The sequence below is a fragment of the Podarcis pityusensis genome, assembly GCF_964106645.2.
Source record: "Podarcis pityusensis genome assembly, chromosome: 15".
NCBI lineage: Eukaryota > Metazoa > Chordata > Lepidosauria > Squamata > Lacertidae > Podarcis > Podarcis pityusensis.
The window spans coordinates 8,495,582-8,523,117 of NC_138040.1; the positions used below are offsets into that span (position 1 = coordinate 8,495,582).

The 27,536-nt window shown below is 47.4% G+C and overlaps 1 protein-coding gene across 1 annotated transcript in view; it reads left to right on the forward strand.

The window, feature by feature from the left end:
- The window catches only part of LOC308464133 (kinase suppressor of Ras 1-like), a 120,922-nt gene that overhangs the window by 49,293 nt on the left and 44,093 nt on the right, over positions 1-27,536 (forward strand). Inside the window, 1 exon segment of the mRNA XM_080983314.1 lies at positions 12,087-12,227. Within this exon segment, the coding sequence (XP_080839440.1) occupies positions 12,087-12,227 (141 nt within the window).

Below are 27,536 nucleotides of genomic sequence, written 5' to 3' on the forward strand. Positions count from 1 at the left end.
TTTTCTTATGCTACTTGCTGGTGAGGAGGAAAATAAACATATTTTTAAAAAAGCAATCTTAACAATGTTAATAATTTTGTTTTTTTAACTTCCAGAATTTGCTGAGAATGCAAAACTCTTAGTCTTTCAGGACTAATTAATTTGAGAATTCTTCGGTTTGCAGTCGATTTGTGGTAGCATATGGTTGTTTGCAAACTTGCATATAAAAAGTAATCAAAATATGAAATCCTTTTTGTTTCCCGTCTTCAAAGATGTTATTTGAACTTGGTGGGAGCAGTGTGCATTCCACCCCCCGTCTTTTAAATGTGCGCTCCTGTATTTTTCCAGCTGTTTTGGATCCTCTGTCTATATAAGCATGTCCTTATTATCTGCAAATGTTGGCAAACGTGTAGTTTTCTGTCAGTGTCTCATCTGTTTCCAAAAACACAGAGAGTAATTGCTGCAAGAAAAGTATCTTGGAGCATTAAGTTTGGGAGTCCTGTTTTCTATTTGTGGCTCTCTCTTTCCCCCCTTATTTTACTTTTTTCCTCCCCTTTATTTTATTTTTTTCAATATTTGCGTCACCGGACCGTGATGCCTTTTTTTTTTTGCTTCGTTCTCAGAAGTCGGTTTTGTAACACACCCCAGCCGTTTCAAACCAAGCAGACAGCTTTACTTAGAAGCCTGAGCAGGAAATGACAAAATGGGATTCGTCGGGGGGGGGAGGGGAGGAGGAGGAAAGGGGCGGGGTTTCCACGGAACAATCCACCTTGTAAAATGGGTATTCACAGAATTTGAGGCTGGGGGATTAAATGATAAAGCCAACAGCAAGACGACGGCTGAGGGGAAATCTTTGGGGCCCTTCCTCTCTCCACAGTTTCGCACCAGGTAAACGTCTTCCTTTTGCAACCCCAAAGGTTTTACTACTAGTAAATTATAGGGACCTTTCCCTCTCTCCCCCCCCGTCCCCCACCATAGTGAACCAGTCCTGTGGAGATGTCCTGGAATGGCAGAAGATTGGGGAGATGGAGGTGGAGATGGATGGTCCTGAGGAAGCTCCCAGTGGGTTGGGGGATGGAGATCCAGAATGGTCCCCCCTCCCAAGATGTTGGCTGTCCCAAGCCTAAAGCCTCCTTCTATGGAGGAATCTGAGAGTAGATCTGATGCTGAGATAGTTCTGACTCGGCCAATGCGGAGATACCAGCCTTGGCGCAAGCACAGCTCCCAAATCCAGCTCACTCAATGGAGTGATGATTTCCTTGCCCAGGGCTCTGTCTGGGTCCTGTGCAGTTAGCTGTGGGAGCAAGGTGTGTGTGTCACCCTGTTGGATCGACACCTTTTCTAGCGCTTAGCTATGTATCTTAAAGGTAAAGGTAAAGGGACCCCTGACCATTAGGTCCAGTCATGGCCGACTCTGGGGTTGCGGCGCTCATCTCGTTTTGTTGGCCGAGGGAGCCAGCATGACTAAGCCACTTCTGGCGAACCAGACCAGCGCACAGAAACGCCATTTACCTTCCCGCCGGAGCGGTACCTATTTATCTACTTGCACTTTGACGTGCTTTCGAACTGCTAGGTTGGCAGGAGCAGGGACCGAGCAACGGGAGCTCACCCCGTCACGGGGATTCGAACCGCCGACCTTCTGATCGGCAAGCCCTATGCTCTGTGGTTTAACTCACAGCGCCACCCCTGACCCTTTCAGCCATGTATCTTAGCCTCTGCTCAATCCGTGCCTTGCAACCTGACTTACCTACAAAACTGACTTGTGCGTTAAAGGCTCTGGCAAAAATGGTGTCGAGGGTTCTCTCTCTCCATCCGGCCGAGAGAGCCAGGACGATCTGGGCAAACGATTCCAGGTGGGCATCATCCCACCTTGTCAGCTTCTCTGGCAGTAACATTGGATGAAGCGAGCGCCTGTTTTGGGGTGTGACTAAATGGGAGTGAGGAATTGGCTGAAGGATAGCTTCCAGGGCCTAGACACTAACCTTCGGCTCCCTCCTCCTTTTGCCCCTGCGGAATTCAACAAGATGGGGACCAAGTTGGAATTAAGTGATTCTGGCTTTGCTCCGGGTCCCCCTTCTCAGGGGTGTGAACCTGGGGTCTTCTTCAGGCCAAGCAGATACTGTACCACTGAGCTGTGGCAATTTCCTTAGTCGGAGATTCCAACCAAACATCAGGAAGAACTTTTTCTGACAGTAAGAGCTGTTGGACAGTGGAATGGTCTCCCTTGAGAGGCTGTGGACTCCTTCCTTGGAGGTGTTTAAGCAGAGGTTGGATGGACACCTGTCATGTATGATTTAGTTGAGATTCCTGCGTTGCAGGGGGTTGGATTAGATGACCCTCGGGGTCCCATCCAACTGTACAATTCTAGGATTCCCAAATGATCTGAAGGGTTCCAGTATCCTGTTTTGGAGTGATTTAAGTTTTATTTCTGTTGAAGTTCTGTAGTACGTAACAGAACTTGTGCACCATTACAATGGTACCTCGGGTTACACACGCTTCAGGTTACAAATGCTTCAGGTTACAGACTCCGCTAACCCAGAAATAGTACCTCGGGTTAAGAACTTTGCTTCAGGATGAGAACAGAAATCGTGCTCCGGCGGCGCTGCAGCAGCAGGAGGCCCCATTAGCTAAAGTGGTGCTTCAGGTTAAGAACAGTTTCAGGTTAAGAACGGACCTCCGGAACGAATTAAGTACTTAACCCGAGGTACCACTGTATATTTTTATTTCTCAAACTTGAGATTGCAGCTCTCGTGCTCTCCTGCAGGCAGCATTCAACATTCAGCAGTCGTTCAGGGTCCAGGGTAGGAGGGGAGAGCAAGTAGGGCAGAGAAAGGTCCGACCACTTCCCGAGGTACCGCTGGAGGAAGAGATCACCCCCAATTCAGTACAGCAGGCAAGACAAGCCCCTCGCTCCTCCTTTCAGGGTTTGGTAACCGGTTGCGACTGCCTAAGGAGCAAAGTCCAAAGAGCATCAGCCGGCCAGGCCGTGCCAGAATTGTGTAAGGGCAAGGGGGAGGTGGCATTTAAGCCGCTCAAGTTGGAGGTGGCGTGGCCAAAATATTTCTTGAAATGTGAAAGGTTTGTGAAACGTTTCCTGGCCTTGGAGAGATCCTTCAGCTTCTAGCCTCAGGATGAGTTTGCACCCATCTTTCTTGCAGCAAATTCAGATTTGCTGCTAGATCCTAAGAGGTTCCATGAGCACTATAAAGCAGTATCACAGAACTACAATTCCCAGACTTCCCTGGGAAGAGGGTTTGACCGCTACACGACTCTGGGAATTCTAGCTCTCTGAGAGGGATAGGGATAGGAGGTCTCCTGAGAACTCTCGGCACCTCTCAGTTCCCAGGATTTTTTTGGGAACCCATGGCTGCTTAAAGTGGGACGATGCTGCTTTAGGGTATAGTTCAGATGGTGGCCTAGGTCAGAATTTTTCCTGCGGAAATCTTCCTTTTGAAGTTTTTCTTTATTCTTGAAGAGCAGTGGCTTTCAGACCACCTTGGGATGCTTCCACATTTCTGTTGTTTGGGGAAGGGCTTTGAAGCCTGATCTGTTTCTGCTTTGAGTCTTTATTCTTTGTAGGGGAATCTGTGGCACTCTGAGATGGTTCTGTACTTTTCTCTCTCATCATCCCATTTCAATAAACCTTCTTAAAAAAATTATCCTCGTTGGTATCTGCCCAGGATCCGAATACCTTTTACACTGGTGCTGTGGGTTAAAGCACAGAGCTTAGGACTTGCCGATCAGAAGGTCAGCGGTTCGAATCCCCGCGACGGGGTGAGCTCCCGTTGCTCGGTCCCTGCTCCTGCCAACCTAGCAGTTCGAAAGCACGTCAAAGTGCAAGTAGATAAATAGGTACCGCTCCGGCGGGAACGTAAACTGCGTTTCCGTGCGCTGCTCTGGTTCACCAGAAGTGGCTTAGTCATGCTGGCCACATGACCCGGAAGCTGTCTGCAGACAAACGCCGGCTCCCTCGGCCTATAGAGCGAGATGAGCGCCGCAACCCCACAGTCGGTCACGACTGGACCTAATGGTCAGGGGTCCCTTTACCCTTTACCTTTATGGTTTTTTAAAACTGTTTTTATATTTACAGTTGGGTTTTGTTTTGATATAGAAAAATTGGGGCGCTTGGCTTTTGCTGCCCAACTCTCCTAAGTCCATGATCGGTCAGAGATGAATGGATGGAGGCAGGAGGCAGTGAAAGCAAGGCAGATCTTTATTTTTCTGTGTCAACTGAGTTCCCTCCCCTCCTAGCAAGGAGGCAAGAGAGACCCAGAACCAAGAAGACACGTCTCTTTTAAGTGTTTGCATTTTGGCATGGAGAAGGAGGACATCCGCTCTACAAAATTGCATCACACATAAAGTGAGGTTACTGTGGCCCAGGCAGGCCAAGGTGTGATATTCCTGAGGGTTTAGCAAGTCAGGATGCCTGTCAGACATCCCTCAATGCAGAGCATCTGGGCAAACAATGGTTCATAGATATAGGAGAGGAATCCCTTCAGGAACTTCACCTGATTGCTGTCTGCCTATATGGCAAGGGGGATTAAGGAGGTAGAGGAAATATTTAGATTCTTTAGGAGAGCCAAGATGGCTTTTGGATTGCTCTCCTGTACTACCTTAGACACGTGGTTTATATACCTATGTATGTGTGTTTACCTTGTGCAATTATCAACATTTATTCTATATTTGAGACCTTAGAATCCCTATAACAGTTGATTAAAAGTCATTTTTATACATGCAATTGTTTTTAGATCTGTAACCTTCATATATGTCATGATGTTGTAAATCGTTTCGAGATGCCTCCAGGGGAAGCGATTTGTTCATGAAAATAGATAATAATATAGTCTGGCTGGGACTGATGAGAGAGGGTTTTTTTTGGTGGGGGGCAGGGGTTCCACACACCCCATAGCTGAGACTGTCTTGCTGTCCCTGAAGGATAAAGCAAAAGTGTGTTACTGGCGGAAGATGGTGAATAATTATGTTTTAGAAGGCCTGAAGTCCAAACCTCAAAGAAGTTTCCAAATATATATGTAGGTATATGTTTAAATCTAAAGTCATGTGCACCCATCACCTCTGGCCACTTGTCCTCTGCCCCTCGTCTCACAAGTTTGCTGGTTCCAGGCTGAGAAAGCAGTAAAAGTGATAACAGGTTTCAGCTGAAAGCAGTTCCACTGGATTTTGAAAACAGAGAACTAGAAAAGCTAGTCTTGCTGGATGCCTGCCAAGGCCAGGTGTAGAAAGCAACAAGGCACAGGTTGGAACAATCTCTTGGATGGGCCACTTTAGAACTCGTGTTAATTTATATGCAGATCCACCTCTGAGTGTTTGTGTACCTCAATTGCTGCATGTTCAGCAGGGGTACGAGAGCTTCTGTGTTTGCTCAGGCGTTCCAGTGGACCCAGAGTCAAACTCATATCCTGACACCTGCGTTCGAATTCCGCCTCTGTTTGCATGGCTACCCTTTCCCCAACCCCACAGAAAAGTGGCCTGTTTCTCTTTGCTGTGGGCAGATTGATCTGGGGAGGGACAGCTCTTCAAAGTCTTCCCAAGCTGGATGTGGAGCTTTGGGTTCAGAAAAGGGCAATCCAAATCATAGAATCGTAAGAGTTAGAAGGGACCACAAGGGTCATCTAGTCCAACCCCCAGCAAAGCAGGAATCTCTTGCCCAATGTGGAGCTTGAACTCAGGACCTTGAGATTAACAGTCTCCTTCTCTACCGACTGAGCTATCTCAGAGATTGACTGGATGGAGCACCTTCCTGTCAAGTAAAGGTTAAAGCATTTGGGGGGCTTTTTAATGAGGTGGGGGTGATGACTACTGTGGGGACAGACCTTGTTCTGGATATTCCATTCCATTTCCTATCATTTCCAGTTTTTGCTCAACAGTCGATGAGCATTCTGTGGCCTCTGAGCATCAATCCTCATTGAGCTGTTTTTGGATTTCTCCCCTTTCTTTCTTTCTTTCTTTCTTTCTTTCTTTGCCTGTTGTTTAGCAATTGCAGTGTGCTAGATGCTAAAGTAACTTTTCTAAAACGTATGGGCTCCAAATTCTCATACATTAAAATACAGTAAGAAATAAAAGAAGCAATAAAAATACAGTTAGGTTATGTTTAGACGTTGATTATCCTTTTTCTGCAATAAACGGACACTTATGTTCTCTCTCTGAGCTTCTCCCCATCTTTCTTGCTTCTTCCTTCATTCCTGCATATGGACTTGGTTCTCCTTTCCCAAATGCCTGGTCAGAACCTTTTCCCATGTTCCCATTGCTTTATTCCACTGGGGAAAGCAAAACCCCTTTACATCATATTTCATCCTGCTCAACTTCCGTGCAGGCTGCTGGGTTACAACCTAAGAACATGAGACAAGCCCCGCTGGATCAGGCTAACAGCTCATCTAGTTCAGCAATCCTGTTCTCACAGTGGCAGACCCACGAGCAGGACCCAGCACTCTCCCCTCCTGCTATTTCTAGCAACCAGTATTCAGAATCACTACTGCCTCCGGTGGTGGAGGCCAAGTATTGCCTCCATCGCTGCGAGTAGACATTGATAACTTTCTTCACAAATCTGTCCTGTCCCCTTTTAAAGCCATCCAAGTTGGCAGCTCTCGCTATGGGAGGGAGTTCCACAGTTTACGCACAGCATGAAGAAGTTGAGGATGGTCCAGCAGACCTCTGATGGTTTGTGGTTTTCATAACCCCAGTGAAGCTTGGTCCATTTGTTTGAATGGGGGCACTTGCCCCACCACTAACTTCATTCTGCCTTCAACCAGGCCCCCACCCCCTTGCCTGTCTTCTTACACCCAGTCGAGATGGTGGCATGGCCTGTCCGCTTCCTCCCCCTTCGTCTTGGTGTTGCCCCTTGCAGACTTGCCAGGAGAATGGAGGCATGGGGAGAAATAGTCAGCTCCACCTACTGGTTCTACCTACTGTTCGGTCTCCCTATCAGCCTCAATGGTCACCCGCCACCATTAAATTAGCCCAGTCCTTCAATTTATGAACAAGTCAGTTTGTGTAAGGTGCTCTTTGACTCTGTTGTTCTGTCTGAATTTCTCCTCGTCGCGACTGACTGTGGGTTTTTGTTTTTTGCTTTTGACTACATCTCTCTCTCACACACACACACGCCCTTTGACACCCTGAAAAACATAAAAATAAAAACCTGCTTAAAATTCCAGCATGCTGTTCTCAAGACCTGTGAAAGTAACTTGTGTGGGAAGTGAGAAAACCTCACTTGCCCCCAGAAGCTGATGTTTTAGTCAGCTTTGCTGCTCGTGCAAAGCACACCCCACCGTCCTCAGTTTGGAATCTCGGGTCTGCCTTGTGTGAACCGAATGTGGCGCATCGTGAGCAATGGGAATCCAAGTGGTGCAGCAGAGACTCTATGACTCAGTGCAACTCACCTCCCTGTGTTCCCGTGCTGTGTAAGCCAAAGGGAGCCAGCAAACCTCTGCCTTGTAAGGACAGATGAGGCTTTTATGTGTCCCAGGCTCAGAGCTGAGTCCAGTATCTTTTGGCCCTAGAGGTGAGAAATGCAAACTCTTTACCATTCTGTTATCTGCACTGGAGGTTTGTGTCTGAGTGGGAATAGGGTTGTAAGAAGGGCATCGTTTTCCATTCTGCCCTGTGCTCGTTGCTTCCAGCGCCGTCTCCATTCCGCTGCAGTCCGTCTTCTGCCCAAAACCCACGCTGCTCACCTCACTGTCCACTGTGGTGAAATGGCATAACTTGCGCCGTTAATTCCATAAACGTTGTGGTCATACTGTTCCAACCCATTCATTCCAGTGCAAAGGAAACACACAAAGCAAACGAGGACGGAAAGGAGCGGGGGACCTCAATCAATTGTGTATCATTTGTGAACTGAAAGCATCAGCATTGGTGAATACCAAGGCAGGTTGATTTTGCGAACATGGGATGTATAAGCAAATGCCAGCCGTTTCATCTCCTGTTTCCATTTTCGTCAGAAATCTCTTGAGATCTCTGGGTGAGGAACTGGTGGCTGGCCAGAGGTCCCAGCCAGCATGGCCAATCAGGGATCATAGAACTGTAGAGTTGGAAAGGGACCACAAGGGCCATCTAGTCCAACCCCCTGCAATGCAGGAATCGGGGGGGGGGGACATTCAGCCGAAAGAGCAGGAGGACTCTCAAGATAACTTCCTAGGAATTTGGGTTGGCTTTGATGACGACTTGATAAGTTCAGTGACCTACCGAGCTTTGAGAAACCCTGGTCTGTGTTGTAAGTTATCTGGATGCACATAATTCAGCCACTGTGTTGGAGAAAAACATCCTGGATTTGATCATAGCTCAGGTGAGAATGCCCTGTACTCCATGTTGAGTTACATTACAAACACACACGTAATATGCAATGTGCGATACAGAAGAACATAATGAGATCCCTACTGGCTTTCAAGCCAGTTTCTCATCAAGTCCAGCCGTCTAGAATCCCAGAATTGCAGAGTTAGGAGGGTCCCCGGGGGTTCATCTGGTCCTGCCCTCCGCAACGCAGGGATCTCAAATATAGCATCCACAGGCAACCAGATGCCCTTAAGGGAAGCCTGTAAGCCGAACCTGAGAGCACAACAGAGCGCTCTCCACTTTTGATCCCTTGTAAGTTGCATTCAGAGCCATGAATTCCCCTGACAGTGCAGGTAGAACACAGCTGTCCTGGCTTAGTAGCTGCTGATATTCTCCAAGAATTGAACTAATCTTTCTTATTTTTAAAATCCCACCTTGCTGGGCATCACTGCCTCTCGTGGGAGCAAAATCCATCCTTTCACTGTGTACCAGGTGAAGAAGGTACTCTTCCTTTCTCCTGAATCTCCCAGGCATGTAACAGACTTGCAAAAACATTCCCAGGAAAGTTATAGGGAGCAGCAGCCTTTGCCTTAAAAAAAAGGAAGAGAGTAAAAAAAGAGAGGGAGAATAAGAATGGAAATATTTCCAGGGCAGACCTGACGTATGTGGTTGTTTAGACATTATCGCAGCTGCAGAGATGACATCGCTTAGCAGGGACAACCTGTGGGACTGTGTGTGTGTGTGTGTGTGTGTGTGTGTGTGAATGAATGATCTATTCTAAACATGATGGCGAAATCAGATTGCGTGGGCCTTTCCCATGGAACCGGTGCCGCTCCCACCATGGTGCTGAATCAGCGGGAAATGTCTCTTTCGGGTCATTTCAAATGTTGTCTTAGCTGAGTCAGCCTTCTCCATCCCTGATAAGCAGTATTTACACGTCTAGGATAACATTTGCAAGGCTTCATAGATTTGACCAAGACTGAAAGGAGGTGTGTGTGTGTGTGTGTGTGTGTGTGTGTGTGTGTGTGTGTGTCTGTGTCTGTGTGTAAAAGGTCTTGTGTTTCGCTCTTCTCCTTATTCATCTGCTGTGGGGCAATGACAGGAGAGAGGACTGTTTCCTTCCTTCCCTGCTGGGGGGCTGCCCAGAGGCACCCGATTGGCCACTGGAGGAAACAGGATGTTTGGACTTTAGGGATGTTGGGGGAGCTGGGTTTTGGCCTGCACTTTTTAAAGAGAGCAGGCTAGATTTGCAGTTCTTGGGCTGATACTATGTGGATCGGAACAGTGTTAGCCTTTGGCTTTCAGACCCTTCTCCAGATTTTGCAATACAGTTCTGGGCTCAAAAAATTGCATTGATTTAAATGCATCCAACTCCCCCACTCCCAAGTACTTTAGAATAAAATGCATACGGAAATACATGTTGTGAAATGTGCCCAGAAATGTCCATGCGGGGGCCAGGGGGGAGAGACATTAAAAATACAAATATTGTGCATTAAAAGGAATCCAAAGGTTGCTACAGCAAAGGAATGGACTGGACGTTTGAATGCATATGTCTGAAAGTGGCCCAGTCCACTTTCAGCCTTCTTCTTGGCTAGATCAGTCTTCCCCAAATTGGTACCTTCCAGATACTCTGTGTTCAAGGCTCTTGCTTCAGTCTCCTGGCACCTCCAGTTAAATGTATTAGGTAGCAGAATAAGGTAGCGGGAATTCTAAGAAGGCCTTGCTTTCTGTTCCTGTATTTGCTGCCTGCAGCTCAGTTGCCATATTCCACTGCAGTTCATCTGCTGCCAAAAACTGCATGATTCATCTGCTGTAGGAAAATCACATAATTTGTGCAATTATTTATGTATGTTTCATTGCCCTTACGGCCATTCCGCTGCGTGTAGTTTGGTGCTAAGGAAACACAATGCAAATAGGGAAAAGAATGGTATTGGTTATGCTTGTGAACTGCTAGCAACAACAACAGCAAATGGCAGTCATGTTTGCTGGATCAGTTTCTGTCCTGGACATGGAATGAATAAGTGAACATCGGCCGGAGGCCTGTGACAGGTGGAACCAAATAATTGTAGCTTTGCCCTTATCTTGTTGAGTTCTGTGTGGATTAAGGAGGGCAGAAGTGGATAGCTAGTGTGTGTCCCCCATCCCACCCCCCACCCCAGACTGGGCTGGTTGTAAACAAGAAGGCAGTCAGGAGGGGGTTGGTTAAGGCAGACCAAGGTTGATAGGGCAGTGCCCCATTTGCCCTAATGGACCAGCCCCCCTTGCAGTCAAAAATACCTTCCCTTGGGGCAAGTGAAACTATTTTTCTGAAAAGAAGCTGCCTCACTAAAAGAACTTGTAAGAAAAGAGCCTGGGCACTTCATCCCTCTTGCTTGAGAAGCTGGAAGTTCTGCCAAATCATTTACCTGTGGGAGAAATGGGAAGCAGGGCTTATTTCATTAGCTTTGCTGAAGAACCAGCTCATAGAATCATAGAATCATAGAGTTGGAAGAGACCACAAGGGCCATTGAGTCCAACCCCCTGCCAAGCAGGAAACACCATCAGAGCACTCCTGACATATGGTTGTCAAGCCTCTGCTTAAAGACCTCCAAAGAAGGAGACTCCACCACACTCCTTGGCAGCAAATTCCACTGTCGAACAGCTCTTACTGTCAGGAAGTTCTTCCTAATGTTTAGGTGGAATCTTCTTTCTTGTAGTTTGGATCCATTGCTCCGTGTCCGCTTCTCTGGAGCAGCAGAAAACAACCTTTCTCCCTCCTCTATGTGACATCCTTTTATATATTTGAACATGGCTATCATATCACCCCTTAACCTCCTCTTCTCCAGGCTAAACATGCCCAGCTCCCTTAGCCGTTCCTCATAAGGCATCGTTTCCAGGCCTTTGACCATTTTGGTTGCCCTCCTCTGGACACGTTCCAGTTTGTCAGTGTCCTTCTTGAACTGTGGTGCCCAGAACTGGACACAGTACTCCAAGTGAGGTCTGACCAGAGCAGAATACAGTGGCACTATTACTTCCCTTGATCTAGATGCTATACTCCTATTGATGCAGCCCAGAATTGCATTGGCTTTTTTAGCTGCCGCGTCACACTGTTGGCTCATGTCAAGTTAGTGGTCAACCAAGACTCCTAGATCCTTTTCACATGTACTGCTCTCAAGCCAGGTGTCACACATCTTGTATTTGTGCCTCTCATTTTTTTTGCCCAAGTGCAATACTTTACATTTCTCCCTGTTAAAATTCATCTTGTTTGTTTTGGCCCAGTTCTCTAATCTGTCAAGGTCGTTTTGAAGTGTGATCCTGTCCTCTGGGGTGTTAGCCACCCCTCCCAGTTTGGTGTCATCTGCAAATTTGATCAGGATGCCCTTGAGTCCATCATCCAAGTGATGGTTTAAGTGCTCCATTAAGTGCTATTATCTTTTGAGATTCCTGCATTGCGCTGGGCTCCATTAGATGACCCTCGGAGACCCCCCCCCCAACTCTACAATTCTGTGATTCTAGAAGTGCCTCCTTCCACTGAGTTGTTTCTACGCCCGCTGGTCCTTATAAGAACTACTGTTTAAGAGCTGGTGCCCGAGCTTGCTTTTTTCCTCTTCCCTCCCTGTCCTCTTTCCTTGCGTGCTATGCATTTCAGGTCGTAAGCATGCAGGTAGGGGCTGTCCTTTTTAAAACGGATGGCATGTAAGCCACCCTGGGAGTCTTTTCAGCCGAAGAGCCAGGTGCAAATGCTAATGATAATAATAACTATGTGTATTGATGGGTTACCGGTTTGTGCTCTTAGATGTTTCCTGGTGCCGTTTGTGATTCTTTTCCCTCCTCTCCCTTGGCAGGTGAAACTTGTCCGTTATATTGGCACCCAGCTTCAGTGCAAGTTGAATGTCCCCCTGAATGACAGGACAGTGGAGCTGAACAGTTACCCGCGATTCAGCGACTGGCTGTATCTCGTCAACGTGAGGAAAGACGTCGTTCAGGTAAGGCGGTGGGAACGTCCGTCCGAGCTTCCTGGTCAGGAGGATGGAGCCGTTTCGTTGTCTAAAATTCTCTCTGCGTACCCTTGAATTTATTTATTTATTTATTTTAAAATTAATGGTAGATCTGTGGCCTGGGTACATGTAACATGCCTGACTGCATGTAACGCCAAACCCAGAAGTGACCTGAAAATGTCGCAAAAAGGGACGGAAGGGGACGGGGGCAGAACCGTGTCTTTGCAGACTTTTTCAGTGGTGTTTCAAATATATATAAAATTTTACTTAAAGGTGTGATGCCTTGGAACGTTAACCCTCCACCCCATAAATTGGGAGCTGCCTGTATTTTAAAAGATTTCCCCCCGTATTGGATAAATGTACACTGTACTACTTTGTGTGTTTAGTTAGAAGTAAGGCCCCCAGCTGCCCTATGCATTTAAAGCAGTGTCATACTGCTTTAAGAGTCATTGCTTCCCCCAGAGAATCCTGGGAACGGTAGTTAAAGGAGCCGAGAGTGGTTAGAAGACCCGTATCCCCCTCAAAAGAACCTACAGTTCCCAGAATTCCCTGGGAAGAAGTCTTGATTGTTAAACCACTCTGGGATTTAGAGCATTGTGAGGGGAATTACAGCTTCTGTGGGAACAAAATAAAATAAATAAAATTAAATTAAAAAATTCCTTCCAGTAGCACCTTAGACACCAACTAAGTTAGTTATTGGTATAAGTTTTCGTGTGCATTTACACTTCTTTTATTTATTTTATTTTGTTTCACTACGGCAGACCAACACGGCTACCTACCTGTAACTAGCTTCTGTGGGCTACACCAGCTTTTCATGGCCCCCTGCAACACTTTCCCTCCGCTTCTCTCCTCTTCTGCAGTCAGACAGAATCTCCGCTGATGGAGATGATTCTCCCTAATATTTTCTTTGAAAACGGCCTCTGCACATGCTTGGGAGTTCTTTCTTTTCTCCAGCCAGTTTGAGCTGAAAGAGGAGACCCGCCCAGTTCGTGACATTCCTCACTTAGCTCACCCAATCCACAGGCTCTTTGGTTTATGAACTTAAGTTTTGTTCAGTCTTCTTTGATGCTGTGAATGAATTGTGACGTTATTGGTTTCCTATGAAAGCCCTGGAACAGGCTTGTAAATATTTTTTTGACCCAGCTCTGTCTAAAGGACTTTTTCTTTGTATCTGTCACCCTGAAGGCGTAAGACCTAACCATTGCATGCCGCTGCCACTTGCAACTTCTAGATTCCACCAGAGGGCTGAGATTTTTGCACGCAGGTTTTCTCACTTATCATGGAACACGGCAGAACTTCTCTCTCTCTCTCTTTGCAGAGCTCTTTGGGCTTACTGCAAAAGCGAAATGTCTGTGTATATGTGGAATTCTTTAGATTAACCTTATCTTGAAGCTGCAGCAGGGATGATGTCACTTCCTTATCTCATGTGTTCTCCAACACATCAGTCACGATTTTAATTCATTTTGTTACAGGGGGAACTACAAAAGCATGAGTGATGTTTTGGCCACCCAGGGATTCGATGGTCTCTCACAGTGATTTCCACCTCTTAGGTTACTCCCTGCACTATGCATTTAAAGCAGTATCCTACAGCTTTAAACAGTCATGGCTTCCCCAAGAGAATCCTGGGAACTGTAGTTTAAGGGTGCAAGAGAATTGGTAAAGGTAAAGGGACCCCTGATCATTAGGTCCAGTCGTGACCGACTCTGGGGTTGCAGCACTCATCTCGCTTTATTGGCCGAGGGAGCCGGCGTACAGCTTCCGGGTCATGTGGCCAGCATGACTAAGCCGCTTCTGGCGAACCAGAGCAGCGCATGGAAACGCCGTTTGCCTTCCCGCCGGAGTGGTACCTATTTATCTACTTGCACTTTGACGTGCTTTCGAACTGCTAGGTTGGCAGGAGCAGGGACCGAGCAACGGGAGCTCACCCCGTCATGGGGATTTGAACCACCGACCTTCTGATCAGCAAGTCCTAGGCTCTGTGGTTTAACCCACAGCGCCACCCGCGTCCCTAAGAGAATTCTTAGGAGACCTCTATTCCCCTCACAGAGCTACAGTACCCAGAATTCCCTGGGAAGAGGGATTGCCTATTAAACTGAGCTGGTGAGGGGAATAGGGGTCTCCTCACAGTTCTCAGAACAAACTACAGTCCCCAGAATTCTTTGGGAGAAGCCATGATACTTCCCTAAATGTGTAGAGCATAGGTACCAACTCCCTGGGGCCCTGGGTGCCCAAGCACCCACAAAATTCCCCACGAAAGCGGCCAGGCACCCACAAATTTTGGTGCCAGGGCCATGCACACTGCGTGGCACCCACAACTCCGGGTGCCCACGTTTGCGGGGCCAAGTTGGCACTACTGGCAGGCAGAGCCTTAATTTGAAATCTGTCTGCGTGCCGAGTCTCAGGCCTGTTTTGAAGCTTGTGCCCTAGAACCCTCGTTCTAAATTCGTCACAGCCCGGTTGCAGCAGAGGAGAAGCAATTTGCAGAGATTTCGGAGGGCTTTCTTTTTCATCGTGCGCAAGTTCTGTGGTCAAACTGTGGCAGGGAAAAACCGTTCCTGGGGCTGTAGTTAAACCCAGGTTGAGGAACCTTTTCGTGGCCGATGGGATGAGTTCCGCTTCCCAGCTTTCCCACAGCCTGATGGAACGAGGCAGCCTAATGGAATGCCTGCCTGTTACTTCGATTTAATTCCAGAAGGCTTCTTAATGATCTTTTGAAGGGCAATTCTTCCAAACTAGGGGGATGTTAACACCATGAAGGAAGACGGACACCTTTATCAATGTCAACTTCAGTGTTTGGGGGTGAAGGGGCTTGGTCAATATGCCCTAAGTGTGGGGTTGGGGGGGAAGATGTTGCCAAAGTTGTTGCTGCCTATGTGCTTTCTCTGTCTCTCTTTCCGGGCCCAATCCACCCGAAAGCAAATGCTCAAGGCAATTGGAGGCTTGTGTTCCTCCTCCTTTTTGTTTTCACAACAGAGAAACGAGGGGTGCTGTGTCACCTTCCCTCTGGTGGCGTGTGAGCTTTGGCAGTTGCTGGGGGGCGGCCCTCATTCTGCAATGCTTGGGCCAGTAGTTTTCCATAGGGTTTGACTGAAGCGGGTGAGTGTATCTCAGCTGTGATGTTGACGTAACACAGCATTGGGGTTTTTTAGAATTACTTAAGCCCCAAAACGAAAAGTCCCCACCCCTAGGGTGTTTGTCACTCTCACCAGAGATTTCAGTTCACTGCAATTGCAGAATGCAGAGAGGTAAAACACCGGTTCTGTGATGTCCAAGATGTTATCTCCCCTGCTTTGTCATTGCAGATGTTTAAAATACAGTGCTACCTCGGGTTAAGTACTTAATTCGTTCCGGAGGTCCGTTCTTAACCTGAAACTGTTCTTAACCTGAAGCACCACTTTAGCTAATGGGGCCTCCTGCTGCCGCCGTGCCGCTGGAGCACGATTTCTGTTCTCATCCTGAAGCAAAGTTCTTAACCTGAAGCACTATTTCATACTGGATATGATAGGTCATCATTTATTTTTGATGCTTTTTACCCCATCCATTTCCCACCAGCCATCTCAGGGTGTTGTTGAGAGAGTGTGTGAGGGAGGGAGTCTCGGGTACAAAGTCAGGGAGCAGCAACATGACTGGGTCGGGGTTTGAATCTCACGTTTCCCAGGCTTAGTACACCACCCTGTTGGTCGTTGTTTAACCAAAGAACAAGCTGCCTCCTTTTCATCTCTGGTTACCCTGCAAAAACTTGTCCTGCAAATAGACCGTAGAGCAGATGGAGATGAACTCATAAGGCTACAGTGGGAGAACTGGGTTTCTATCTGAGGCTGCATATGCACCATACCTTTAAAGCACCCCTCCCAAGAACCCTGGAAATGGTAGTTTGCCCTTCATAGAACTACAGTTCCCAGACCCTCAACAAACTACAGTTCCCATAAATCTTTTTTTGGGGTGGGGATGTGTTTTGAATGCACTTTAAAGTTATGGTGTGTACACAGCCTTGTTCTGTACATAAACTTGTTTTATACAGAATATGCGGAATACAACATAACTATCCCAATTCTATTGGGGGGGAATCCTTTGAAGATTTATAATTAATATATATGATCTAGTATTTACCGAAATGTAAATACAGAGGAAATGGGTAATCAAATGGTGTCCTCCACTATTGAAACTCACTGTATCTAAACCCACACTTTTATAAATATATCTAGTCTATTCCCTTCCCTGAACCCCCCAAAAACACTTTAGGTATTGTGTTGCCAGATATCTTGGTCTGAGAAGGGGGCTGTTAACACGGACATCAAACAAGCCCCTATTTTTAAAATCTCGGAAAACGTCGTGGATCTGAACTTCCCTCCACCTTCCGAACACAAACAAGCAGCAGGTCTCTCCCCACCGCCCACCTCCTCTCAGCCGATTTGCTCCCCTCCTGCTCTGCCAAATCCCAAAAATAAATCTGGCAGGCACTGGGGAGGCTGGAAAGCCCCAGGACCACCCCCCTTTTCAGAAATAGCCTGCCGGCTACAATTTAAAATATCTGCTGACTCCACCACATCGGGCAGAGAAAGGCTTGCCGTTCTCTGGGCTGGCTGACTGGCTGGCTGGCTTTCCCCCTCCCCGATCCAGTCTGCTATCAATCTGGTTTGTGGCTTGTTGATTATAATTTTTTAAAAAACTTTTTTTTTTTTTTTTTTTTTGGCTGCTGCTGCTAATTTGAAAATTCGAAAGCCTATGGTGGATTTTTTGTAAACAAAGCAAGGCAAATGACAGCTTGTAAAATCCTGTAGTTTGGGGGGGGGGCGTGAAGAGATTACAGTGCGGTAACAATGCAGTGCTTGTGGAATTGGGCCATGGCAAGAAGTCCTGAAGACCTGAATGGGAGCCAGCCAGTCACGCTGCGAAGCGTGAGAGGCCTCGCCTGTCCCGAGACGGCGGTTCCTGAGGTGAGTTCAGAGAGTGTCTGCTGTGGTTTTTGCTACTGAAATCAGTATGTTTCTTTAAAAATAAATAAATACCACCCGGAGAAAAGAGGGAATAGTTGAGTGAGCTGGATTTGTGGAAGTATGGAGGCTGTTAGGAGAAGATGGGGCTACAAAGAACCGATCTACCCATTTCGCAGGAGGAAGCGGCAAGGTAGATCGAGGAAGGAGACAATTGGGCAACGTTAAGACTCTGGACTTAGTGGTCTCAACTGAGAGGGGTCCCCCCCCCTTTCCCATACCCCTCCAACATTCCTCAGATGAAAATAGGGACATTTCTCACTCCTGCCCCCCTCCAATTTATCCTCCTCAGCCCCTCAATTTTGCCCTCCCCTGGACATTTCCACTGCCACTATACCAACGGGGCACAGCCCTCGAGAAAACCTCTCGATCCTGATTTTATTTCATTCTTTGGTGGGTTTGCAAACAGAAAAGCACACACCAACAAATAAGTCTTAGGAAGGAGCAAGATTAGACGCTGACGCACAAAGGCTTTCTTTTTTTAAACAAAAACAAACCCCTAGACTCCTTGCGCTCTTCTCTTCTCCCCCTTTCTTCCCACCCCCTGCCCTCCGCCTGCCCCTCAAAGCCTCACAGCCGAGCCTCTCTTCCTGCTTGTCCACCCTCCAGCAGCCGCTATGAACAGCCCTCATACTGCTCCCCGAGCTCAGCAGCAGCGCTGGCAGGGGAAATGGGGATGTTCTGGGATCAAATCAGAAGCCGGGATGGCTTTCGTAATTCTGGGACCTTCCCTGGAAAATGGGAAACTTGGAGGGTACGCCCTCTTGTTTTTTTAGATGTTGAAGTGCATTACGTGACTGACTTTGTAGTGTAGCAAGGCAGCTCTGCTGATTTCGTGGGGACCCCCCAAAGTCCAGCCTCAGTATAGACTATACCATGGGTAGGCAAACTAAGGCCCGGGGGCCAGATCTGGCCCAGTCGCCTTCTGAATCCGGCCCACGGACAGTCTGGGAATCAGCATGTTTTTACATGAGTAGAACGTGTCCTTTTATTTGAAATGCATCTCTGGGTTATTTGTGGGGCCTGCCTGGGGTTTTTACATGAGTAGAATGTGTGCTTTTACAGTGGTACCTCAGGTTACATACGCTTCAGGTTACAGACTCCACTAATCCAGAAATAGTGCTTCAGGTTAAGAACTTTGCTTCAGGATGAGAACAGAAATCGGGCTCCGGTGGCGCGGCAGCAGCGGGAGGCCCCATTAGCTAAAGTGGTGCTTCAGGTTAAGAACAGTTTCAGGTTAAGTACAGACCTCTGGAACGAATTAAGTACTTAACCTGAGGTACCACTGTATTTAAAATGCATCTCCGGGTTATTTGTGGAGCCTGCCTGGGGTTTTTACATGAGTAGAATGTGTGCTTTTATTTAAAATGCATCTCTGGGTTATTTGTGAGGCATAGGAATTTGTTCACCCCCCCAAAAAAAAATATAGTCTGCCCCCCCCACTAGGTCTGAGGGACAGTGGACCGGCCCCCTGCTGAAAATGTTTGCTGACCCCTGGACTATACTGAGCTAGATGGACCAGTGGTCTGGCTCCATATAAGGCACTTTCCTATATTCCCTTCTGTGGCTGGTTCCACCTGGGAGCTCTGGATTAGAGCTCTGAAATGGTGCTGATCACAGGGAGATCTGCCTTCAGTAAAGATCCCCCTGCCCTTTATTTATTGAACAATAGTTATATGCCACTTGAACGTAAAAAAACTCTGAACCTCTGAGCAGTTAACAAAAATGTAAAATTCTTACTGTAAACATCTTTAAACGCTAGCTGGATTAGAATAATCAGAGCAGAGAAAGTTTAATAAAGTAAGAAGGAAGGTGAAAATGAAAGGGATAAAAGGAGCATTTTGGATATGCCTGTTGAATAGGAGAAATTTTAATGGACCGCGGAAGGTGGGGAAAGGGAAGTCACGGATAATGAGATGGTTTCAATAATTATGTATTTGCTGCAAAATTGAAAACGATGAACAGAATGTTTTTAAAAATATTTAAAATTCTTGGTGGACGAAAATTTAAAACAAGTCTACCAAAGCATTCTACGAAAGTATGGTTAAAATCCATGGTAGCTAAAAAAAGAGATGAAGCACACGTCGGCCTTCCGTGTGTCTGAATCGCCTTGCCTGTGCAAAAACATTATCGGCAGGTGCTGAAATAGTGCAGCAAAGGTGCTTGCTTCATGTCAGCAGGCTGGAAACCCCAACTTGCATACGCTGCCACACTAAAATATGGGTTGCTTTCAAGCGCAGGGCGAGTATTTTGAGACACCTCTAACAGGGTCAGTCACACAGATTGGAGCAGTCAAGTGGGCCCAGAATTGTAGGGTCAGCCTTCTATGTGATTTACAAGAACCCCTCCTCATTAGAACCGTCGGTTGAACTGACCCAAGCAGGATGATTAAGGTCTGTGTGGAGATAAACTTTAACCAAAAATATGCTTTATGGAGACCGAGAAGCAATAAGAGCTTTTGGGAATGGCGCAGCAATTAATTCGGAGTCGCCATCTTGCCAAAGGATTTATAGCCGGGAGGAAGAATGGACTTGTTTTCAGACTGCATTCCTAGTGAATCTCCTCAGAGGTTTTGAGAAAGGAGGCATATTGGTGAAGATTAATGACGCTAAGACTGTTTTGATGTATGGAAGTGATGTTATGTGGAAAACGTCTGGATATGGCTACTGGATAAAAAAAATAATATCCACGCAGGATTACAAACTGTTCTAACCAGCTTGCGGAGACTATCAGAGGTCACAAAGAGAAAGGAAAAATATATGAAAATAACAACAAGAGATGTGGAAAAATAATAAGAAAGGACTGGATAGTACTGTGAATATCATAAGGTTAGATTTGTGGACATTAAAACAGCAGTAAGAAGCAAGAAGTTGATTGGATCCCTTCGGAACTTGAAATATGGGTACCCCCAACAAAAATTTAAAATTCGGCTGTGTAATTTGGAATTTATGTAATTTGGTTTGATTTGATGAGATTGGTCGGTTAATAAAAATTATTCTTAAAAAAAAAAAAAGAATTGTAGGGTCAGAAGGAACCACAAGGATCATCTGTCTAGTCCAACCCCCCACAATGCAGGAATCCTTTGGCGATCCTGCAAGTGAACTTTGCCTTAAGCTGTTAAGGGCTATGCATTCTAATCGTAACACCTTCAATACCAGGGTGCTGATTGGCAGGTGGGCAGCCATGCTTGTTGCATCTTCCAAACCTGAGCTCGTGGTTGCATTTTTCCCAAGTGTTAAGCCAAGAGCAGGACTCCCCTCCCTCTCTTTCTCTCTGTCCTGGATAGTGGAGAGGCAGGTGGATAAAACCACCAGTGGCTATTAGACACAACGGCAGTGGTTCTCCCTCTGCTGTCGAAGACAGTGCAGGCGACACCCCCCCCCTTTACGTGTGATTGACTTGCGCGCAACGTGCGCTGCTGGGAAATGAGTAAATAAATAGAATCAGACCAGGACAGGGGTCAGCAAACTTTTTCAGCAGGGGGCCGGTCCACTGTCCCTCAGACCTTGTGGGGGGCCAGACTACCGGTATATTTTGAAAAAAAATAATAATGAACGAATTCCTGTGACCCACAAATAACCCAGAGATGCATTTTAAATAAAAGCACACATTCTACTCATGTGAAAACACTCTGATTCCCGGACTGTCTGCGGGCTGGATTTAGAAGGCGATTGGGCCGGATCCGGCCCCTGGGCCTTAGTTTGCCTACCCTTGGACCAGGAAATGGCAAGAGAAAGCCGGAGATTCCTTGTGGCTTGGAAGGAGTTCTGAATACTAGTTCCTGGAAATCACAAGCAGGGACAGCGCTGCTGTGCTCCGGTCCTGTTTTCAGGCTTCCCATAGGAGGGGCATTTATTTATTACATTTATATACAGCTTTTTCATCCAAAGAGCTCAAGGTGGCGTGCGTGGTTCTTCTCCCCCACCCCATATTTTACCCTCACAACAACCCTGTGAAGTAGGCTAGCCCCAAGAGACCGTGACTGGCTTACGGTCACCCATTCAGCTTGACGTCTGGGCGAGGATTCAGACCATGGTTTCCCAGGTCCTTAGCCTGACACCCTAAGCCGATGTTTCCCAAAACTTGGGTCTCCAGCTGTTTTTTGGACTACAGTTCTCATCATCCCTGACCGCTGGTCCTGCTAGCTAGGGATGATGGGAGTTGTGGTCCAAAAGCAACCCAAGTTTGGGAAACCCTGCTCTAAGCCATTACCCTACACTGGCATCTGGCTGAGAACAGGATGCTGGACTAGGTGGGCTTTTGGCCTGATCCTGCTCTTGATGTTCTTAAATAACGAAGAAAGCACTGCCAGGAACAAAACACCTTCCCTTCGGCAGTTTTCTCCTCCCTCAAATCCCTTCCTTCCCCTGTGTATGCATATTTCCGTGTGTGAGAGCGATGACGGATCTCAAACCAGTTTTTAGCAAGCTGCCTGGTTTCCAAGGCGTGCCTGAGCTGGCCCCGCGCTCTCCTAGCAGGGGTTCTCGTCAATCAAGTTTCCGTTGTCCCGTCTGTAGCATTTGATTGCTGGGAGAGGCTGGAGTTCACCGGAGGGGTGCGTTTTGTGGGGAGATCCTCGCCCCGCAAAGAGACTTTGGTGGCCGGAGAAAATGTTTGAACAGGCTCCTGGTTTTCCTAGCTGGCTGTGAGTGCACCTTTAAAATGTGTGGATCGGTAGACAAGTGCCATTTTCTGCACAACTTTGCTCTCTCTCTCACTCTCTGCCTCCCCAGCCTCTTGTTTTGTTTTGTTTTGTTTTGTTTTGTTTGTGGTGTTTGCACATCAGATCTAGCAAAAAGCTCCCCCCCCCCTTTCTTCTTCTGAAAAAACGTTCGTGTGAAGTCTGGCTTGTACTAGTGGGGGAATCTATCCATTGCATGGGGGGTAGGGCTGGGCCAATCATGTCTTTTGGATCACGCGAAATAAGGGGGCCTCTGATCTAGTTCAGAAAGTCTTCTGCCTGCTGCCCTAGCAACTGCAGCTTTTTTGCATTTCTGAGCTTAGCAGGGGAAAGGTTGGTGCTTAAAGTATGACTCCCAGGAAGGGGTTGAACCTCAGGATTTCTCGTTTTTTTGTAACTAAGCATTGGTGCGCCTGTGTCTTGCAGGGAGGAGGGTATTTTTCTGTTGGGGTTGCAGAATCTGAGATAGGAGTAGGAGCAGCAGAAATAATAAGAAAAAAGAATCCTGTTCTTTGGGCTGGCTTCATAGCCAAATAGGTCCTCCTCACCCTCCAGATGTCCCCGGATTTACAGAAGTGTCTGTTTCTGATTTGATCCTGGAATGCCCCGCTTTTCCTTAGGACATCCCTGGAGGAAGGGCATTCTGGGAGGCACAACCACAAAGAAGACCCCGCTTTCTTGTTGCTGCTAGATAACACTCTCTAGGTTATGGAATTATACTGACAAGGCGTCCTCCAAAGATCTTGATGGTCTTCTACAGGCACCCCCAAACTTGGCCCTCCAGATGTTTTGGGACTACAACTCCCATCATACCTAGCTAACAGGACCAGTGGTCAGGGGTGATGGGAATTGTAGTCCCAAAACATCTGGAGGGCCGAGTTTGGGGGTGCCTGGTCTGGGCAGAGTGTTACGCTTTAGGAAACCTGGTCCCAAGCTGTTCTGTGTGTTGTATGTTAACCACACCTTGAAGACGACTCTGTTGTTGAGAGGCAGCCAGTCCAGTACCTTTGGCACTGATGTAATATAGTGGCACCTCGAGTTACAAATGCCTCAGGTTACAAACTCCGCTAACCTGGAAGAGTTACCTCGAGTTGAGAACTTTGCCCCAGGATGAGAACGGAAATTGTGTGCCAGCGGCGCAGTGGCAGCAAGAGGCCCCATTAGCGAAAGCACACCTCTAGTTAAGAACAGTTTCAGGTTAAGAACGGACCTCTGGAACAAATTAAGTTCATAACTAGGGATACCACTGTACATGGGCAGTCAGATCTTCCTGTTAGTAACCCAGCTACTGAATTCTGCACCAGTTTCATCCTCTGCACCAACCTCAAGGGCAGATCTCCACAAAGTGGCCTACAGAGGTTACCGGGGCATGAATCACAGTGGCTAAAATGCCGCTATCCAGAAAAGGGTACTGTTGGTGCACCAACTGCTCTGGTAATTGGTTACCTGAAGCTAGGAGCACCCTCAAATGACGTACCTGTCTCCTTCAGGGGAAGGGCAAACCTGTTCCGAACAGGCAAGCTTCCCAATTCTTGGGAACCCCTCACGGTGTCTGCCTTATTGAGTAATTGCATGAACTTTGTGTGTGCTGGTGTTGTGCATCTTTCCTGATGCTGATGGTGGCGACCTGCGGGCCTCCAGATATTGCATCATTCGTCTCTGATCTTTGGCTATGCTAATAGGAGTTAAGTGCAGTCACACCTGGAGGGCTGCTGGTCCCGCCCCCCCCCCCGCCCAAACACTTTAAAGTCTAGCAAGCTAAAGGGATAGTCCTTCCTGGAAGCCCGTTCACAGAGCAGCTGCAAGGGCAAGCTAAGCACTCGCCTGATTTTTCCTTGGGATTGAACCTGGGACCTTCTTCAGGCACAGCAGATTATCTCCCACTGAGTCACAACCCTTCCGCTATTTATTCAAAATAAATAGACTTCAGTTGACACAGTAAGCAGCCTCTCCACTTTCTTGTGCTTACAAGAAAGTCCAGCCGTGGGCTTTTTTTTTTAAAAAACAAGGGGGGAAATGAACACCCAGGAAGGCTGCAGTTTGCAGTCTGCTGATGAGATTATTTGTAGGCTATGAAAAATCCTCAAAATACCTCCTGGGCTTCTTCAAATTCAAGGTAAGCACCACGAAACTCCACCCTCATGAGAATTCTTTTTAAATTCTCTTTATCCTTTTGACCATTTTTCAGATGCAATTTCTTTTCTTGGTGATTGATGGAGAGAACAGTTGGGGGGGGGGGGGGGCTGGAGGAGAAATTTCCGGTACAATGCTAGTCTGAGCGTGGGATCCTCCTGGCTAGGTTTGACAGACTCCACATGGCAAGGAAAGAGGCAATTACTTTCCTGAGCATGCTGAGATGCTTTTGTTTTATTTTTTACTTGGAGGCGGTGTTCCAGCCCCCTCTCCCTGTAGGCTAGACCCTCACCATTGTGGAGGGTTATTGAAAGCAATACATGCTACTCAGTGCATGCTTAAAGCTATGGAACTCGCTCCTGCAGTGATGGGCACCAACCTAGATGGCTTTGAAAGAGGATTGGACAGATTCATGCGGGAGAAGGCTTTCCATGGCTACCAGGCATGATGGCTGTGCTCTGCCACCACAGTTGGAGAACCTAATGATTCTGAATGCCAGGAGGGGAGAGGACTCTTGTGCTCTGGTCCTCCTTGCAGGTTTCTTGGACGGATCTGGTTAGCAACTGTGAGAACAGGATGCTAGGCTGCATGGGCCATTGGGATGATCCCCCAGGGCTCATCTTATGTCCTTACTTTCTCCCACTGGTTGTTGTATCCTTCATGGTTTTTGGTTTTTTTTTATCCATTGTTGTTTTACACCATGGCGATCCTGCAAGCCTACTTACTGCATCCTTGTATGAAAACAGCATTTTAGGAACATGCCGTCAGGCAGCGAATTCCTTACTTGAGAACTCCCCTGTGTCTGGTATTTTGATTAGGTGTTACCTATGGGCTTTCAGACATACCTTCGTAATCATAAGGACCAGAAACTTGCTTTTAAAAGATTCTTAGGAAACTGGATTCTGCAACCAGTAAGTACCATGTACCACACAGCTTTTTAAAGCAACTTCTCATCCTCCCAGTACGCATGCAGCCCTGCCTCGGATATAATGGTAAAATATCAAGGTGTTTTTCTGTAGCCTCACACTGATTATTGTGGGACGTACGGTTTGGTCTACTCCTCACTGGTGCATTTAGGTAATTTTGGGCTGTGGACTCAATGGTCTTATGCCCCCCCCACACACCTCAAGCTGGGATGGGGGCTCTACCTGGCTCTTGGGACCATTCCCCTTCCCAGCCATGCCCCCTCTCCCCTGGCCATGCCCTGGCCTTGCTGCACACCATTACTTAGTGTTTTTGTCTGGCTGGAATGTGCCCTCGATCTCTGATATTGCCTCTTTGCTTGCCTGGATGGAGGAGAGAGATGGGGGGGGGGGACCTTGGAAATGAGGTGAGACCCTGGAGAGCGGCTGCAAGTCCGTGTAGACTAGGGGTCAACAACCCTTTTCAGCTGTGGGCCGGTCCACTGTCCCTCAGACCATGTGGTGGGCCGGACTATATTTTGAAGAAAAAAATGAACGAATTCCTTTGCCCCACAAATAACCCAGAGATGCATTTTAAATAAAAGCACACATTCTACTCATGTAAAAAAACGCTGATTCCCGGAACGTCTGCAGGCCGGATTGAGAAGGTGATTGGGCCGGATCTGGCCCACGGGCCTTAGGTTGCCTACCCCTGCATTAGATGGACCAGTTCCCCAGTCTCCTACAGATGAGGTTCTAAATGCCCAGAGGCACTGAGTGAGTGCCTGGATTTGGGGGGGGGGGTGTTGCGATGAGGAGATTCTGCTCACTGAGACCTAGCTACTTGAGAGCTCAACCTTTCTGGAATGCCCTCCCAGCAGATAAAATGGGGCGGGCGCAGCCCCTTTTGTTGCACGTGGTATTTCTAATATAGTGTGTTTTTCCAGTAAATCCTCCTAGGAATGAGCTCAGAGATCAAGTCTAGTTTTTAGTTTATTTTTGTCTCTTGGAACTTATTTTAAGATCCTGCTTAAACTAGTGACCAGCGGTTTCTTTATTGCGTTGGCGGGAGGTGGGGGGGGCAGACACGGAGATGAATCATATTGGGCTAATCTCCCAAGGATGCTGTGGAGCAGTTCGTGTGTGTGTGTGTGTGTGTGTGTTTTAAATGTTAATCTGTCACATATGTACAGTGTGTGAGAGTGGCTCTTTTAAAGAGAGCCTCTTTATTTGTTCCATTACAGCCCCACTGGGTTTAGCTGTGTGTGTGTGTGTGTGAGAGAGAGAGAGAGAGAGAGAGAGAGAGAATAAATAAATGAGAGAGAATATGCATGCACCCACATTGCATGTCGTGAGGGCCGGCAGCAGGCTTTGAAAATCCTGTCTGAGCTCTTCCAATTCAAGGTCGTTGGGATTGTTTAAATATAATCTCCTTATACTTTTTTCCTACAACTCGCCATTCCGGTGTTCTAAAATTAAATTCCAGGCGAGGGACTACAAGCCGGGGGTGGGGGTGGGGGATCTCAGACCGAGGCTGCGCATGGACCACACATTTAAAGGCACATGACTTTCTCCAGAGAATCCTGGGAACCGTAGTTTTGCTGCCTCACTGAACCACAATTCCCAACAGCCTTGACAAACCTCTGTGTGCGCACCATACATTTAAGGAACGTGGCTTCCCCCAAATAATCCTTTAGAACTTCAGTTTGCCCCTCACAGAGTTACAGTTCCCGGTACCCTTAACAAACTACTGCGTATGCACTGTACAGTGGTACCTCGGGTTACATATGCTTCAAGTTACATACGCTTCAGGTTACAGATTCCGCTAACCCAGAAATATTACCTTGGGTTAAGAACTTTGCTTCAGGATGAGAACAGAAATCGTGCTCCGGCAGCGCGGCAGCAGCAGGAGACCCCATAGGCTAAAGTGGTGCTTCAATCTAAGAACAGTTTCAGGTTAAGAACGGACCTCCGGAACGAATTAAGTACTTAACCTGAGGTACCACTGTACATTTGAAACCGATGGCTCCCCCCAGAGAATCCTGGGAACTGTAGTTTACTTCTCGCAGTGCTACAGTTCCCAGCACCCTTAACAAACTGCAGGATTCTTTGGGAGAAGTAAAAAACAAAAACAGGGAAGAAATCCCTGCGCTTAGAAAACCCAAATATCAGAGAGGAAGGTGGATAGGCAGAACCCTTTTCCTTGATACATTAGATGTCTGCGTGCAGGGAATGTTTTTGAGAGGAGTCATCTTGCCTGGCTAGCCCCCTCCTGCACCCTGAAGCTGTTCAGTCTTCCTGACGCCTGTTTTCCACCTTGGTATAAACTAGGCCTCAGCACTGATTGTGAAGTTGGCGCATTCAGCTGATCGCCCGCTAATAATAGCTCGCTTTAGTTCAAACGTGCGCCCGATGGGGAGGCATTCCTGCCCGCTGCCGCCCCAAGCTCTGTGTATCCTGCAGCCCTTTAATCCTGCCCTGTGGATCCCTCCACCTTGTGCCTCCTCCTGCCACAGCCCCCCCCCCCCCAGGTTTTCCGACAGCCTCAGCAGGATTCAGTTCTGACAAACAAATCTCCACCATCAGC